The sequence below is a fragment of the Xyrauchen texanus genome, chromosome 44 (assembly GCF_025860055.1).
Source record: "Xyrauchen texanus isolate HMW12.3.18 chromosome 44, RBS_HiC_50CHRs, whole genome shotgun sequence".
NCBI lineage: Eukaryota > Metazoa > Chordata > Actinopteri > Cypriniformes > Catostomidae > Xyrauchen > Xyrauchen texanus.
The window spans coordinates 17,260,134-17,276,562 of NC_068319.1; the positions used below are offsets into that span (position 1 = coordinate 17,260,134).

Genomic DNA, 16,429 nt, shown 5'->3' on the forward strand with positions numbered 1-16,429 from the left:
CACATAGACTGTACCGGCTTATTGTTATATAATTTCAATACGACCACCAGCTGTTACATCACAAAGGCGACCACATCAGACCATCCATCGCCGGTCGTCCCATTTTTTAAAGACATTAACGCTGCTCACGATCCACCCCCATGACGTCACGACACGTATGTCACGACACCACGGTTGTCGTTAACGCCCCCCTCGGCCCAGATCAGGAAGTGAATCTGTGGGAAATAGAAAAAAGGTCCCTAGAATGACAGAAGCGGGTGAAGTGGGATAGATCGAGACACCGGGACTAACAGAGGATTCGACACCTATTTGGATTCATCCAGGTGCTAAGCGACGTAATCTTGGGACAGTAAAGAGCACCGGGGGGAAAAAATGCTTATCAAAGAATTGTAAGTGCAGCTGTTATTTTTTTATTTTTATTATCTGATTGTGATGGGAGCATCCTCTGTCTGTCTATGCAGCGCAGGTACCACAACCGCATCTCACCACCAGAGGCCATGTCGACATTGTAAACTTGACTTTATGACCGTTTATATTTGAAAGCCCTTGATCGTAATTATTTTTGGATGTAGCCAAATTAATACATATGGATTTGGCGCATATTTATTATTTTAAAGGATGCAATCATTCTTTAGCTAGGCCTAAAATACACTTTATTTCCATTTAAAATGTAAATTTGGCTGTTTCAATAATTATAACGTTTTCCTCAGATTTGCATCAGTGAATCGCCCCGGTGTTTACGATTGCGATTTTGGACACCAAAACCCTCTCGAGAGAGTTAAATTGCCTCCCGCGGTGTTACGCTGTTGAAGGTGAAACGGACGAAATTTAGTACACCGCGTTCCAATATTAAATGGCGCCCATATATACTAATACTTTTACTAATATCTCGTTCACTCATCACTATGTGCCAATGCGTTAAATGTTCGCCAAACCGGCGGCCTCGCTTTTCACAACTGCTGGATCCGTTCACCTTGCGCGTGTAATTTGAGCGGCTGTTTCATTGAACCAACCGACTATAACTTAATAATATACTCCAAACCTCACCTCCCGTCCTTCACCGTTGCAATATTAATAACCTTACTCTGAACACAGACACAGAAGCCACCCTCAGAAAGGTCATTCCTAAAAACCATATGAGGCTGTCTGATCATCTCAACAGTAATCTGGTACACAAGTACACACTTTTAAAACGAAATAGGGCAAAATGCGTTTACATCAGAGTCAAGATTAGAATAGTGCACTTGATGTTTCTTATGTAATATTTGCCCTTCAGAAACCCCTCTTTTTCTTTCATTGCACGCGAAAGCTGTCGAGGTGTTCTCTCGCGCAGGAATGCGCACTCGCGAGTCTTCCGAATGACTCAGACACGCGCTCAGCGATGAGCCGAATCTCTTCCTCGCGACGCTACTCGCAACCCATTCGTCGTCACATGCATCTCTCTGTCATCATTATCAACGACGTCATGGAGATTTTGATGGATAGAGAGTACACTGTAGATAACGAGGTGTCCGTTCTGTAAAATGAACTACCTTATGTATATTATCGAGAACAACATCTCTCAGTTTTATTCATCTTATATTTCAGAAACTGTTGTAATAAATGCAACATAGCCTATTTTTTGTTATATAGGAGAATCTCAGCAAACAATTGCTGTATTTCCTCTGGGCTCTAAAGTGGATGCCTGTACACCCACTGTTTCCTTCAGTTCCAATAGGTTGCTGTCCATGGTACTTGATGGTAGGGCGCTGTTAGTATTTTTGGGCCCCCTGAGAACTTTGCACTCTGGATCTCCTATTTTATATATCACTACCTGTGCAAAATTTATTTTTTCATCAAAAGTGATAATTAGTGAACATAATGAATATTGCACATTCAATAAGAGCCACAAAAACAAAGTTGAGTTTGAAAAGTTCATTAAAATAATGAAAAGGATTAACTGAAATAGGCTAACAATATATATATATATATATATAAAACATAGACCAAGGACTGTTTGTTGGTGATGTCACTGTTCTGTGAACATTTCCTGCTTGTCAAAACAGAGATCATTTAGCAGAGACAGGCCACTTCTACTAAAATGGATTGAAAAAACTGAAATGCCCAACGGCAGCCAACGGTCAACAAAAAAATACAGCCTCATCACCGCTGCCTTTAAACACCGAGCACACCTCTCCTCGGAAGACTGCTCTCTACCTGCTGGTCATGGATCCAGGAATGGAGCGGTGAGGGTCCGGTGCAAGTAAGATGCGTCGCCGGACCTGCACCTCTGGTGATATTTAGATGCGACACGGGGGTTTGGAGCACGCATCGCAGCTGGGCCACTCGAGTGAAGCTGGCCCCACATATGCCTCGGATCAATCAAATTTTAATGCTTATTTGAAAAATGCTCTTTTATCATAATCTTGACAAAGCGGTTTGGAGATTTCGGTCTTTCCCCATTCACGTAGATAGGAGCTGCACTGTTATGATTCTTGTTTACATAGAAACATAGCTGCCCAAACTGCCCAAGAGCGTTCCAAAAACGACTGCCAAGTGGACTGACTTACCTTGAAAAAGAGACTTGAAAGGATCTGGAAATACGTTTGGATGGTTCTAATTTATTTGTTTTTGTTTACATACTTGAAATAGTCTATAATTTTTTGAATGTTTGATCATGTTAATTTAGTGAGTTGGGACTGTGTTTCTAATGAAAATATAGAATTTTTATGTTTTAAATATAGATTTAAATTAATCTCTTGGAATATCTGAAGGCACACCAAACTAGATTTTTCCCCATTGCAAGAGCATTAGAATAGAATAGATTTTATACAGGTGAAAAACTGATAGCTTGGTCCATAATTCATAGAGGTCTAGGCTTTAAAGCCCTTAATTTTACATTTCTCATTTGTAAGAATTACCACGGGCTAGACCATTTTTGGCTTATCATTGAAGTGGTCAATGTGACTATGGTTTCAATAAAACAAACTATAGCATTGGAAAAAAACAGTAGCCTAAACATATTTAAAATCTACAATTAAAACTGTTTTGTTATAATGAAAACTTCCCATTTTAAAGTTTTAATATGAATCGATACATTTTCGAATTGATTACATTTAAGTTGGTGATGCTACAGTAATGGCACACATTATGTGTTCTCGTCTTTTCCTCAATAGCTTTATATAGAGTTAGGGTCTGGCCTTATTTAATGTAATTTTTTTGGGGTGGAGGGGTTCTCACATTTTCTCCCCAATTTGGAAACCACATTATAGCTACCACGAGGAGGTTTCCCCATGTGCCTCTACCCTCCCTAGCAACCAGGCCAATTTGGTTGCTTAGGAGACCTGGCTGTAGTCACTCAGCATACCCTAGATTCGAACTCGTGACTCCAGGGGTGGTAAACTAGTGCTCCTCTTACAGAGCTTGGACGCGTGGCTTTCACTTACCAACCAATCGCGCTGGCTGGCCAGGACCATCCCACTCGGCAATACAATCCAGTTCGCCAGGCCCCCACCCCTTTTCACCAGCGTCCGCTTTACCTTGGTGCACGGCAAAGACACCAACACCCTACGTGCGGAGATTGCGACCCTTTTACTCAAAGACACTTTAGAGCCTGTCCCTCCAACCGAGATGAAGAAGTGTTTCTACAGCCCTTACTTCATCGTACCCTAGAAAGGCGGCGGCTTACGACCGATCCTGGACTTGCGAGTTTTCAACCGGGCCTTGAACTCCTGTTCAAGATGCTCAAGAAAAAACACATTCTAACATGCGTCTGGCATCAGGATTGGTTTGCAGCGGTAGACCTGAAGGATGAGTACTTCCACGTCTTTATCTTGCCTCGACACCGAACCTTCCTACGGTTTGCGTTCGATGGCCAGGCGTATCAGTACAAGGTCCTCCCCTTCGGCCTGTCCCTGTCACTCACCAAACACTCTTACATATTTGGGTCTTTAGAGACCTGGCACGAATATCTATCACAAATTGATCAAAAAAATACCCAGATAGTGTTACATTTTCAAAATATTTTCAAGACAATTTGAAAATAACAGAATACAATATATTTTGATGTTTTATTTTTCATATATCAAAGAGATAATGCAACAAATTAGGACAAATCTTGAACAGGATTCATTACTTTCCCTCTTGCAACCCTGTGGCCTTATGCGAGGACTCACTATATGCAATATGCATATTTTCAACTTTTCACAGTAAGAAATATGTGGGTCATTTTGCTTCATTTTAATATACATTTTGTTCTATTTTATTTTGTTTTCACAGTACAATATGGTTCTATTCATTAACATTAGTAAATGCATTCCTATTTATTTACTGTGCATTTTCACATTGGGAATAAATGTATTCATGCAAAAGCTGAGAAATTTTGCTTTCAGAGGCTTTATATGAAGTTAGGAAGAAAATAATGTGCATTTCAAACTCTTCGGAGAACAGAGCAGACAGGCAGCACACTGGAGGTTAAGTCATTCACTAAATAGGGAGTAAGGGTGCATCCTATAGCTTTTAACTCAGCTAAGTGCATTCACTCCTAAAATCTGACCAATAGTTCATTTCAGGCTGCAGATGAAGTTTGGACCACTCAACATGTTTGGCAGACTTGGGACAATGATAATCAAAACAGAAATTCAGAATTTTACAATGCAAATTTTTATTTTAGCATGGTTGGCAGTGATTGGATGATGCTGGCCATAACGTTTAATCAGAATAATTTATTCAGCTTTATAGAAAATCAGTTGTAATGTTTATAATGTCTCAAAAATATGAATAACCAACACTTCTGGAAACATAATCTATTTTTAATCTAGACTTTTATAGCTTGGAATTTCTTAAAATTTCACAAATGAGTCCCGCTGTCCACATATGTGGACATACATTTTTAGTAAAACTATTTGCTCTAGATTATTATTTTTGTTTTGCTTGTTCGTTAGGTGTTACTAGTTACAGATCAAAAGGGGAAATGAAAAATGCACACAGCAGTCATGTGGGGGTCTCAGGAGGATAAAGAACACATAACCTACACATAACCTACACATAAGTATTTTCTCAGTCACTTATTGAGTCTAAATAGATGAACAACTTACATTATTTCAGTAGTACACCCAAATGACAAAAGTAATATCATACTGTTCATGTGTTACACTTGCTATAGTTTACTTCCATGTTGTTTCTTCAACAAATAACAATGTCAAATGTAAATCACGCCAATCACTGAAACAACAGCATGTATAATATGTATGTGTACACACAAATGGGATACTGAAAATTCACCATTGTTGCACAGAATATCATTGTGATACAGTATATATTTTTAGGAATATATTACTCCTTTCTCATAATATACAAATAAATAGATATCCTCTGATAGTAAACTTGTATAGAAATGTAATAATCATAAAGAAGTGAATTGCATTGCTAGGGTCTCTAATGACCGTATACACTTTTTGTAATTAAGCCATTATAAATGCGAATACAACAAGAATACATTAGGTTACATCTACAAAACTAATTTTAAGGGTTAAAATAGGTATAAATAGCTATTAATGTACAAGTCTGGTTACACTGTGATGGTTTATTTCTACTTGAGCTAAACATTTTACATTTTGTTCTGTCTTCTTTGCTGCTCTGGTGACACTTTACTGTGACTAAGTTCACCTCCAGAATCCAGGCACAAAGTCTACAGGGCCCAAAACACAAGCAAAATTAATTTTAAGGATTAGTTAGAAATACGCTTTACAGTGAATAAGCCAGCCTTATGTATATGCATTAAGTAATTATTAGTAATAATCATTGACCATTACAGTCTAATATGTGTTATCACATTATAAATGATTTAATTAAACACCAAAAGTAACATGTGACATTATTACACGTGTTCATCTTGGAATAAATGCATTAAATTTCACTCTGTTGACCCATTCTCTGTATTGAATTTTAGAATCTATTTGTAAACTTTATTGTCTTTTTACTGAAGCAATAAGTAAACCCTGTCCTACACAGCAAAATGCGCCCATGCGTCCAAAGACATTTATAATGCAGAAAGTATCCTGGGTGTCATGGAGGCAGAGTACATAAGACACCAAATCCACAATGGTGACCATTAGTCCCTGTTCAGGACATGGGCAGCGTTCAAGAGGGCAAGGTGGCTCCTGCTCTTAGTGGCTGCTAACAGCAAATAATAAAACTCCTGAGCAACCACAGTATTTGATATATGGCGAGTCTTTACTCAGAGTAGAGGAGACCGGGGCTAGTTGTCTCACTTTTTACTCAGGGTAGGTTTATTTTTGAATGTCAGAATCTGTATAGGCACATACGTACCTTAAAGTCTTGGCTACAAAAATGCTATAGAACATTTCCAACAATATTGCTCAGGAAAAAGAGACAGTTAAATGAACACAGAACTTTTTTCATAATGGAACCTGCCATTATGCAATTAAATAGCCTGTTATACGCTTTTCAGCTCAAATTAAATAGGGAAAAAATTACGAAAACAAACTATGAAATAGCAAAAATGTAAAAGGTAACACAAAAAATAAATACAAAATAAATAAAAATCAAACCATTGTTTTGACCAATACATGTAATTAATAGATTCTATGAACCAATAACAGTCTCCCCTATATGGTGCATTTGATAAATAGTGCATTGCCCACAGTGTGCTTGAAGGACTGCATTAACCTCAATTACTGTTGCTTATCAAGGATTATTAAAGCACTCAAAGCCACGGAGATGTTTTGTTTGCTCTCAACTTAAAATCTGAACTTTTAGCAAAGTTCACCATTCACCTAACCACTTACTTCTGCCAGTCACAGAAGCCCAGATAAATCACGTGAGGACAAACATGAGGTGTGTGCATCCATGTCATCATAAGGCAGACAAGTACAGTGCTTATCTGTCATGAAACACAGTAGTTCTGTTGTCTTACTCCTAAGAATATTGAAAATATACAGTATGTAGGTGGCACAGAGCTTGGTTTGCTGCAGCTACCATCGAGAAAAGTACACACTTACTGGAGATGCTCTTGACAGGTAGTAGCTTTTATAGGTTTGCTAAATAGATTCATTACATTTGATCAAACTTAGTTTAGACCTCTAAATATAATACAATTTGTTCAAGAGCCAAAGCCAAGGACATCTTAATGGAGATATTTGGAATTGCATTATATAAGTCTGCACATGTTATCAAATTATGTTAAGAGTTATTGGAATTTGGCATAAGAGATGCTGAATATTATTGTGGCATGACATAAAAAAATTGCATTTAAATGGAGGGTACATAAGTTTGCATTAAACTAAGATAGAGCATTTACCTTAAAAACCTCATCTGTTTGGGAGAGCATTTACCTCGCTTTTAGTGCCACCCAGTGGACATTTCATCTCGGAACTGCCGCAATAAGTGTAAGGAACCACGTAATATCACGGTCCCACTTTATATCAGTTGGCTTAAACTACTATGTACTTAAATTACATTTGTAGTTACACTGTTAACCTTACCTCAAACCCTAAAACCTAACCCTAACCCTACTCCTAAACCTACCCATCCCTCAACCACAGTAGCAGCAAATGTGAATCTTGTGAGAATTTTGCAGAACAGCATGATCATTACCCAGTAAATACATTGTATTGTATGTATTTTAATGTTAGTACATAGTAGTTAAAGTAAACTCAGTCATTTTTCTTCATTAAAAAAGTTTAACTCCTAAAGACATTAATTGTAATTTTGGAAATCTGTTGTGTTAGATTTGACAGATTAGACAGCTAGCGCTAGCTAAGATCATATAGAATAAAAGTAGCCTTCAGGGTCAAGCTAGGTTTGGGTTCACTATTGCTAGTAACTAGTGATAATTATTGATTGAATGAAAGTAAGACACAAAGCCATCATAAATAAAGGAATATTCTTCTTTATACTATTATTATATGACTATAAAATAAAAATACCTGTAATAAAAAGAAGTGAGTCTTCTCAGTCCAGTCAGCTCTGTTGATGAAATCCGATCAAAGTGAAGACGTTGGTTTTTGCCATTGCGATTTTGTCAGCCATTACAGTGCAGCACGGCATTACAATTAGCTGAACCAGATCATTTAAATGCATCAGCTAACTTTTTGAGGACTGTTGGGTATGCTAACTAACTACAAGTGTGGTTTACCGTTGGTGCCGTTCTTCATGCCACCGCTTCTGTCGTGACGTAGGCAGTGATGTTGCCAAATGATTGGTCTATAATAATACAGTATGTTATGCTTGTTAATTGAGTGGCTTTTGAAAAATGTGTTTTTCTTGCTCTCTTTCAGTCGAGTGATCCTACCGATTTCTGTGGAGGAGGTAAGTGCAAATTTGCAAATTGAGTGTTTTGTTTTGTTTTGTTTTGTTTTTAACTCTGAATGTGTGTGTGTGTGTGTGTGTGTGTGTGTGTGTGTTTGGGTACAGCACACTGTGAATGCTGGTAATGATACTGATCCTAAACAGTTTTTGTATGTGTATGTGTGCGCTGTGTCAATAGCTGATTTGCATTTGTTGAGTTTGTATGAGTCAGTCTTAGCTCATTTTGACAGCAGTCACGATGTGGTTTTGTGGTGTGCTCTGTCTACACTGCCACAGATCTATTATAAAAAAATGGACATTACTCTGTCAGCCAGTCAGTTAAGTGTCAGTTATCTCAGCAAGAGGAGGAATATTTCTAGTCTCATGCTGTCTGATAACTGTACAGACCATGCAAAATCACTAATGCATCACTTCTCTGGGGGTGTGCCAATATTAATATCCATGCTTGTCGCTAAGTCAGCAATTCTCACATATTTCCTTCCTCTATCTCGCTCATTCTTTTCTCTGCCCCGTTCAGAAGGAACATAGCCTGCTTGCTTTGTGATGTGTCTCCTCATTTCCCATGATCCTTTAGTGTGTCATTCAGTTCAGCATCTAGTTCTGATTACACAATGAGTTACCTGATACCGCCTCCTTGTGTCTCTCTCCTTTTCTCTCTTAGTCTTTCTCAGAGTCTAGTCTACATGCACATTTTTGTGTACTGTGAGCTGTAAAATCATACATTTCCATTTTCTAGTTTTCTACTACAAAACAAGACCAGTATTATCAGTTTTTTTAATCAGTTATTTTAACAGAATAATAAAAAAAATGCTACAGTAAAAAAATTGTGAATAAATAAAAATGAAAATAGTTTTCAGGATATAGCTGCAGGCAGCGCTCCAAACCGCCAGCATAGATATAGTAGGGAGCCCCTAACCTAACCGTTTCCCTAACCCTAACCGTGTGTGGAAGTGACGCCCCCTTTTGGAGTTGGCACAACCACTTTTTTCAGTAGCCTCAACCCTTTCTGGAGTAACCCCACCCTCTTTTTTAGATTCTGCCCCCATTTGGAGGTCTCCGGCCTGCAGCTATACCTACTTATATATATTTCTGGCAACCACATTTTTTTACAGTGTATTAATATGGTGTTCAATGCATTTCACACTGGTATTACACGTGTAATACATTGATTGTTTTCATATGTTAATGTAATTAAATATATTTTAAATACCATGTTCATGTACATATTTATGTGTAGTATGCAAGTATAGCAAGTTGTCATACAGCCAATGCTTTTATCCAAAGTGAATGAAATTATACCCACAGGGACCATCCTCATTGAGCAAACTGAGGTGAGATGTGTAGTTCACAGCAAAGGAACAATGGTAATACCTGTACCACCTCTTAGTGTGTTTGAACCTGCAACACTTCTTTTCAGTATGCCTTACTACTCTGAACAACAAATACAGCTACATAGAGTATTACAAAAATATTGTGTCATACAGCAATATAGAGTACAAATATATTTTGATCCTAGTTCATGTACTTATACTGACTGTGCACACTATTAGGAACACCTGTACACATTGTTCTCATTCATGTGATTATCTAATCAGCCAATTGTTTGGCAGCAGTGCAATGCATAAAATCATGCAGATACAGGTCAGGACATTCAGTTAATGTTCACTTCAACCATCAGAAGAGGCGAAAAGATGTGATCTCAGTGATTTGGACCGTGGTATGATTGTTGGTGCCAGACGGGCTGGTTTGAGTATTTCTGTAACTGCTCATCTCCTGGGATTTTCACGCCCAACAGTCTCTAGAGTTTACTCTGAATGGTGCCAGAAACAAAAAACATCCAGTGAGTGGCAGTTCTGTGGACAGAAGTGCCATGTTGATGAGAGATGTCAAAAGAGAATGGCCAGACTGGTTCAAGCTGACAGAAAGGCTACAGTTACTCAGATAACCACTCTGTACAATTGTGAGCAGAATATCATCTCAGAATGCACAACATGTCAAACAGTGAGGCGGATGGGCTACAACAGCAGAAGACCATATTGGGCACTTTATTAAGACCTTAGTGATCCTAATAAAGTGCTTAGTGAGTGTATATTATGTGTTTGTGTGGGTGGAGTTGTAGAGACATTAATAATTTACCACAAAACATGTAGACTTTATTAATAGGCTCATGTAAAAAAAAACTCAACCGCTCTAAGACTGAGTCTTCTAACTGTTCTATCATGTCCCAGTAATCTCCTGGTTGTATCTCTAGTGCTATATGACATGGTGGGATCAGGCCTTGGGGGAGAGACCCTCTCTCTGGACCAGTTAATGCAAATTAAAAGGCTATTCCCAGCTTGTGGGGCCACTTTTTTTGTCTGCACTAAGTTTTACCTACCTCAGCATATCCTGGGAAAAAGGATAGTCAGCCAAGATCCATTTGGAAAGTAATTTAATCTGTTGTGTCACATAAAATATGTCTAGGAAAGTAAATCACGTTTCCCTCCTGTCAGATGAAGTTCTCCTTCTAGCATGCAGTGGGAGTTTAAAAGGCTAAAACTGAGATTTTGTGTTGCATTTATTTAAGCAGCACAATTAAATGGATGTTGAGTTGATTAGATTTAAATTGAGTTAAATGAGCTGAGGCTGGTTAACACAGAGTATCTAGTTTCACTCTTTCATCATCATTTTACTGTATCATTGATCCATGTATTTTGTCTGAGATTAATTATCTTCATTGAGGAAATAAATCATTAGAATAGAGGTGACGATTTGCACATTCAGGTTCATGGATACACTCGTATATTTGAAACATTCGAAACTTTTTGCGACTAGCTGTATATCTATGAAGTATGTTTTGCGTTTGTAAAATGTACTTTTTTTGTACTTTTATTTTGCGCATGTGAATAGCTTTTTGTGAATATCTATTTTTTTCACGCACGTGATTTTTTTTTGTGTGTACACAAATTAGGTTTCATGCATGTGAAATTGTCTACGCAGGTGTGAATCATTTTTTGTGCATGAATTATTAATGAGATTGTTTTGGCTCCATATCAGCTCACCCTCTGACAAAATTTACGTGACTGTGCCTGCATTAAGAATAAAAAAAAAATGTATTTACTTTTTCAAAATGTTTATACATATAATAATATATATTGTGAATAGTCCTGTACAACAGCTAAGTAAATAGTACATTAATAATAAAAAAGATAGGCTAAAAATATATTTATAAAAAAATACAGCAGTAGCCTACAGCAATGTGCCAAACACTGGTGTGTAGTTTACGGCCATAAATATTTATATGAATAATATAAATTATGTATAAAAAATAAGAATTTTCGCATTCTTTATTGAAAATACATATTTGTTCTATTTATCTTGTCCTTGAGTTGTTTTTGTTGGCGATATTTATGATAAATTTGCAGCGTCACATCACGTCTCTGTGAAATAGCTCCTGTCACAAATACAAAAAGGCACATCAGCCTGATTGTAATAATGGACACTTCGTGAAAAAAAATCTGTTTGGCTGTACTTGATTCAATCTCGAATAGTAGTTCCACATGTTTAAGATGAGTTTTTGTTTTTCTTTACTTAAAATTACTATGTAATCTCAACGCAAATACTTTGTGTAAAAAGAACCAAGCTGAACTGGGTAAACCCAACAAAATTAGATGTGTCAATATAACTCAAATAAATCTCTTTTATTTCTTTTTGCACTAACTAGTGAAAGTGACTGTTAGCATGCTAAATATATGCTGGTTGGAAGCACTTCGGAGTATAGTTTAGTAAATATGCTTTGGTTACCACAGCAATTGCTAAACAGAGCAAGACATAATTACATGTGTAACATCTATCTGTCCTCATCATTAGCTCAAGCTCTACTCTTCACCATAATGGTTACCTCCAAACTCTTCTAAATCTCAACATAACAAAACATTAAACACTAGCAATTATCCCCCTTTATATTCATCGTGCACAAAAATAAATTTATACAATAACTCTTAATTTAACGTAATTAAACGTAATTTAACGTGCTGGGAAATGGAAATCTCCTGTCCAGTTTCATCAATGCTACTTTAAAGAGCAACATGCAGGTTGGACACCCCTATATAGCATAGTGTATGTTGATGATAAAACAACTAGATTTTCTGAACTGGAGTAATATATATTTAGCCATTAACGATATTTTGAGATAAATTGTGATAAAATAACTTCCGCGTCTATAAAGCACTAACCGGAAGTGACGATGGGCTGAGGAGTCTGGTCAAGTTCAAGCTCAGGTTACAATGGATGCTGAATGAAGAAACCGAGTTCTCCGGTGTGGACGAACATGCCTATGATGGCCCACAGGCCTATAATTATGAGCAAATTAAGAGTTAAAATAATTAAAAGTAAGACTTACTCTGCTAAGTCCTCGTTTTCGTTGCACAGAATGTCTGCTAACGTTAGCACTTTGTCCTCCAGTCCAGCCCGCGCCAAAATCCGGTGTAAACTTTGACGGTGGACTTGATTCCATCGAGAGCACCGAGGGAACAGCATCAGTAATCAGCCTCACGTGGTCCTTACTCCGAAATCCCATCCGAAACTCCAACAAATCTCCAGGTCGATAATTCTCCAGAGTGAAATGTGCGCCACAAACGACCGAGTGTGTGGTAACAGACGCGGCAGTGAAGTCTGCTCTCTTCACCTGCAAAAAACGCACTCAAGACCGAAAAGCCTTGTTTTTTCTAGAAGGAAAATGATGGACACGATGTCCTGACAGGCTAGAATTCGTGCAACCAGCACAAACACAATAATTTACCATTATGGCTTCTCTAAAACTTTCTGTACTGCTCTAACTACATCAACACCCACAATGAGAGCTGACCGCGAGCTCTTTTGTTTGCCTCGCCCTACGTCATATGACGCGTTGATAGCGGGAAAGGCGTATTCCAGAGCCTAGCACATTTTCATCAAAATCTCTACATCAAATGAGATTTAATTAGTAATTTCTACATATGTGTTTTTAAAAGACCTCTGCAGACAATATAAAGTATTAATTCAGTTATAAATTCAACCTGCATGTTGCTCTTTAACACCACAAAAAGTATTCAGGTAGTCCCAACTCAAATGGATTAAGTAAACATCCATTTTGGAAATTTAAATGGATTGAATGTAATGGAATTAAGATGTGAGAAAATGTTTTAGATTTGTGTTGCTTTAGGTCATTCAAATTAAGTTAATTGAACTAGCAACAAAAATCCTTTTTGAGTGAAGATCTGGAAAATCCTTTATGCATCCTAAATAATCTTGTGTAGGTAAGTTTTACACTGAGGTAAAAGTCATGAGACTTGAGTTGTAACAGATGTTTTCAGTTGACCTTTTAGGATCATTTGATTTACTAAAGTATTTTACTTCAGATTATCAATTCTATCATTTTAATTCAAACCATGCAGGATTATGCTGCAGTTCCTAATAAATTTATCAGCCAAATGGGGAGTAACTTTGTTTGATTGCCTTATCATTTTCATTTAATCTTACAATACATTTGTATTGTATTGATTTATTTATCTTTTGATTTTACATGGTGAATTTATCATAATTTTCCATGCCTCCCTTGCCATACTCTGGTGTCCTCCTGGGAAGGCATGCCCTCGAGTCTGAAAACTGCTAGAATACATGGAGCTAGGGGTGGGACCAGAGGGGCACTGTCCACAGCTAAAGTGGCCCCTTCAGTGTACCTGCATGTGCTAAAAAATGATAGTCAGCAAATTCAAAATACCCATAGTCAAGGGTACCTATAGCACTTTTCACAACACACATCATTTCAAAGCAGCTTTACAGGAAATCATGCATTAACAAAAAAACAAAATATATATTTTTTAAATCAAGTAAACGTTAAGGTCCAATGTTTTAAAAATAAAAATAAAAGTTTTTTTTGAACTTTAAGATTAATGACTAATGCCTTTGAAGAACTGGATCTGGCAGGCTCTGGTAACCTCAGGATGTGAATCCAATTAGAATAATATTAGCATAGATGCCATTACATTTTATGCAGAGTTATAGTTCATGATGGATTTGTCTGGTTCCGGCAGACCTAACTAAAGCAGCCTATTGTGAGTTGAAGGAGAAATTATAGGTGTATGCCTAAAATAAAGGAGTCTTTAGTCTAGACTTAAACTGAGTGAGCGTGTCTGCATCTCGAACAGTTTTAGGGATACTATTCCACAGTTTAGGAGCCAAGTATGAAAAGGATCTATCTCCTTTTGTGGATTTTGATATTCTTGGAATTATGAATAAGCCATAATTTTGTGATCATAATGAACGGGATGGAATATAGCGTGTCAGAAGGTCACTTAAGTACCGTGGAGCTAGACCATTCAAAGCTTTGTATAGTTAACAGAATTTTTTAATTAATAAGAAATTTAACAGGTAGCCAATGTAACGACAATACAATTGGGCTAATATGATCATATTTCTTGGTTCTAGTCAGCACTCATGCAGCTGCAATTATTTATTGAACTTGCTGGACATCCTCCCAGTAATGCATTACAAAAATCTAGTCTTGAGTTTATGATCATTTGAATACATTTTTCGGCATCAGCAACAGAGAGCATGTGTTGTAATTTACTAATATTTCTCAGTTTTAATATACCTCTGTTTTTTCAGAATTGAGTTGAAGGAAATTTCTGGCACTCCAATCTTTGATTTTATTGATACACTCTGCTAATTTGGAGAATTTTTGTTGGATTTAGAAGAAATATAAAAGTTCGGTATCATTGGCATAACAATGGAAACTTATTCCATGATTCCTGATAACATCTCCCAGGGGAAGCATGTACAGTATAAGAAGAAAAGAAGAGGTTCTAAAACTGATCCATGTGGCACTCCATACTTATCATTTGTTTGATTTGACAATTCCTCGTTTACACATGCAAAGTACCGTAATTTCCGGACTATAAGCCGCAACTTTTTTCCCACGCTTTGAACCTCGCGGCTTAAACAACGATGCGGCTAATATATGGATTTTTCCCGCTTTCAAATTTTATTGAAAAAAAATAAAAAAACATTCTGTGACGTGCTCAGTTTTTTGGCGGCATGAAGCTTTCATTAGACCAATGAAATTGCCAAACGGGTTAAGGTCAAACAACTTTTTTGTTTACAGTTTAGATTAAATCGAGCACGCTCAAACTTCCCATCATTCTGATTACGGTATTCATTTTGTCACCCTCAAGACACGGAGAAATGCATATGATGCAGCTTTCAAGTTGAAGGCAATTGATCTGGCTGTTGGAAAAGGAAATAGAGAGCTCTGCTGCACGGGAGACGTTGGAAACAGCAGCGTGATGAATTGACTCAGTGCAAAAAGACAACTAAAGCTGAGGCTATTCAACTCCGACACCGAAGGAGATGACTTCAGTGGTTTCATGTGCACAAGAGGAGGAAGATAGTGACCAATGACTTTCTTGCTAGGCTACTGTTTACTGCTAATTTTTTATTTTTTGTTACAAGCCGTGTGTGGCAGCGGGGGCGTGGTCAAGCGCCCGTCCGGGGAGAAAAGAGGTGAGGGCGCTTACACCTGAGCTAATGTCTAACACCTGTGTCTAATTTCAGTAAGCGTGGGGAGAGCGGCATAAAAAGGCAGCAGAGAGAGTGTGAGTGAGTGAGTGAGTGAGTGAGTGAGTGAGTGAGTGAGTGACAGACAGAGTGAGTGACAGAGTGAGTGACAGACACACGTCAGTCTAGTGTTGGCGCATAGAAGACCAAGAATTGAGAAACTTTATAAAATTGTTTGTAAACATTGCTGTGGCCATTAAAAGCCTTACCTGGAACGTCAAGTGCCCTGTTTCACATGTCCTTCTTGGGAAAACTGTCACACTGGCACCAGTGTGACAGTTTTCAGCACTTGATGTAAGCGCCCTTACCGCTTTTCTCTCCCGGAAGGGTGCTTGACTACGCCCCTGCTGCCACACCGTGTTTCGTTAAAGCTTATTTATTTTTGTTACAAGCCGTGTTTCGTTAAAGCCTATTTATTTTTGTTACAAGCTGTTTTCGTTAAAGCCTGTGTAAAGTTAATTTGTTTCAATGTACCGGTAGGCACCTGCGGCTTATAAACAGGTGCGGCTTATTTATGTTCAAAATAATAATTTTTTAAAAATTC

The 16,429-nt window shown here is 37.7% G+C and overlaps 1 protein-coding gene across 1 annotated transcript in view; it reads left to right on the forward strand.

Annotated features, from left to right (window-relative positions):
* Positions 1-248: 248 nt before the first annotated feature.
* The window catches only part of pitpnab (phosphatidylinositol transfer protein, alpha b), a 39,353-nt gene continuing 23,172 nt past the window's right edge, over positions 249-16,429 (forward strand). The window contains exons 1-2 of the mRNA XM_052117569.1: positions 249-389; positions 8,280-8,310. Of these exons, the coding sequence (XP_051973529.1) occupies positions 373-389; positions 8,280-8,310 (48 nt within the window). The 5' untranslated portion in view covers positions 249-372. The remainder of the gene's footprint in view (positions 390-8,279; positions 8,311-16,429) is intronic.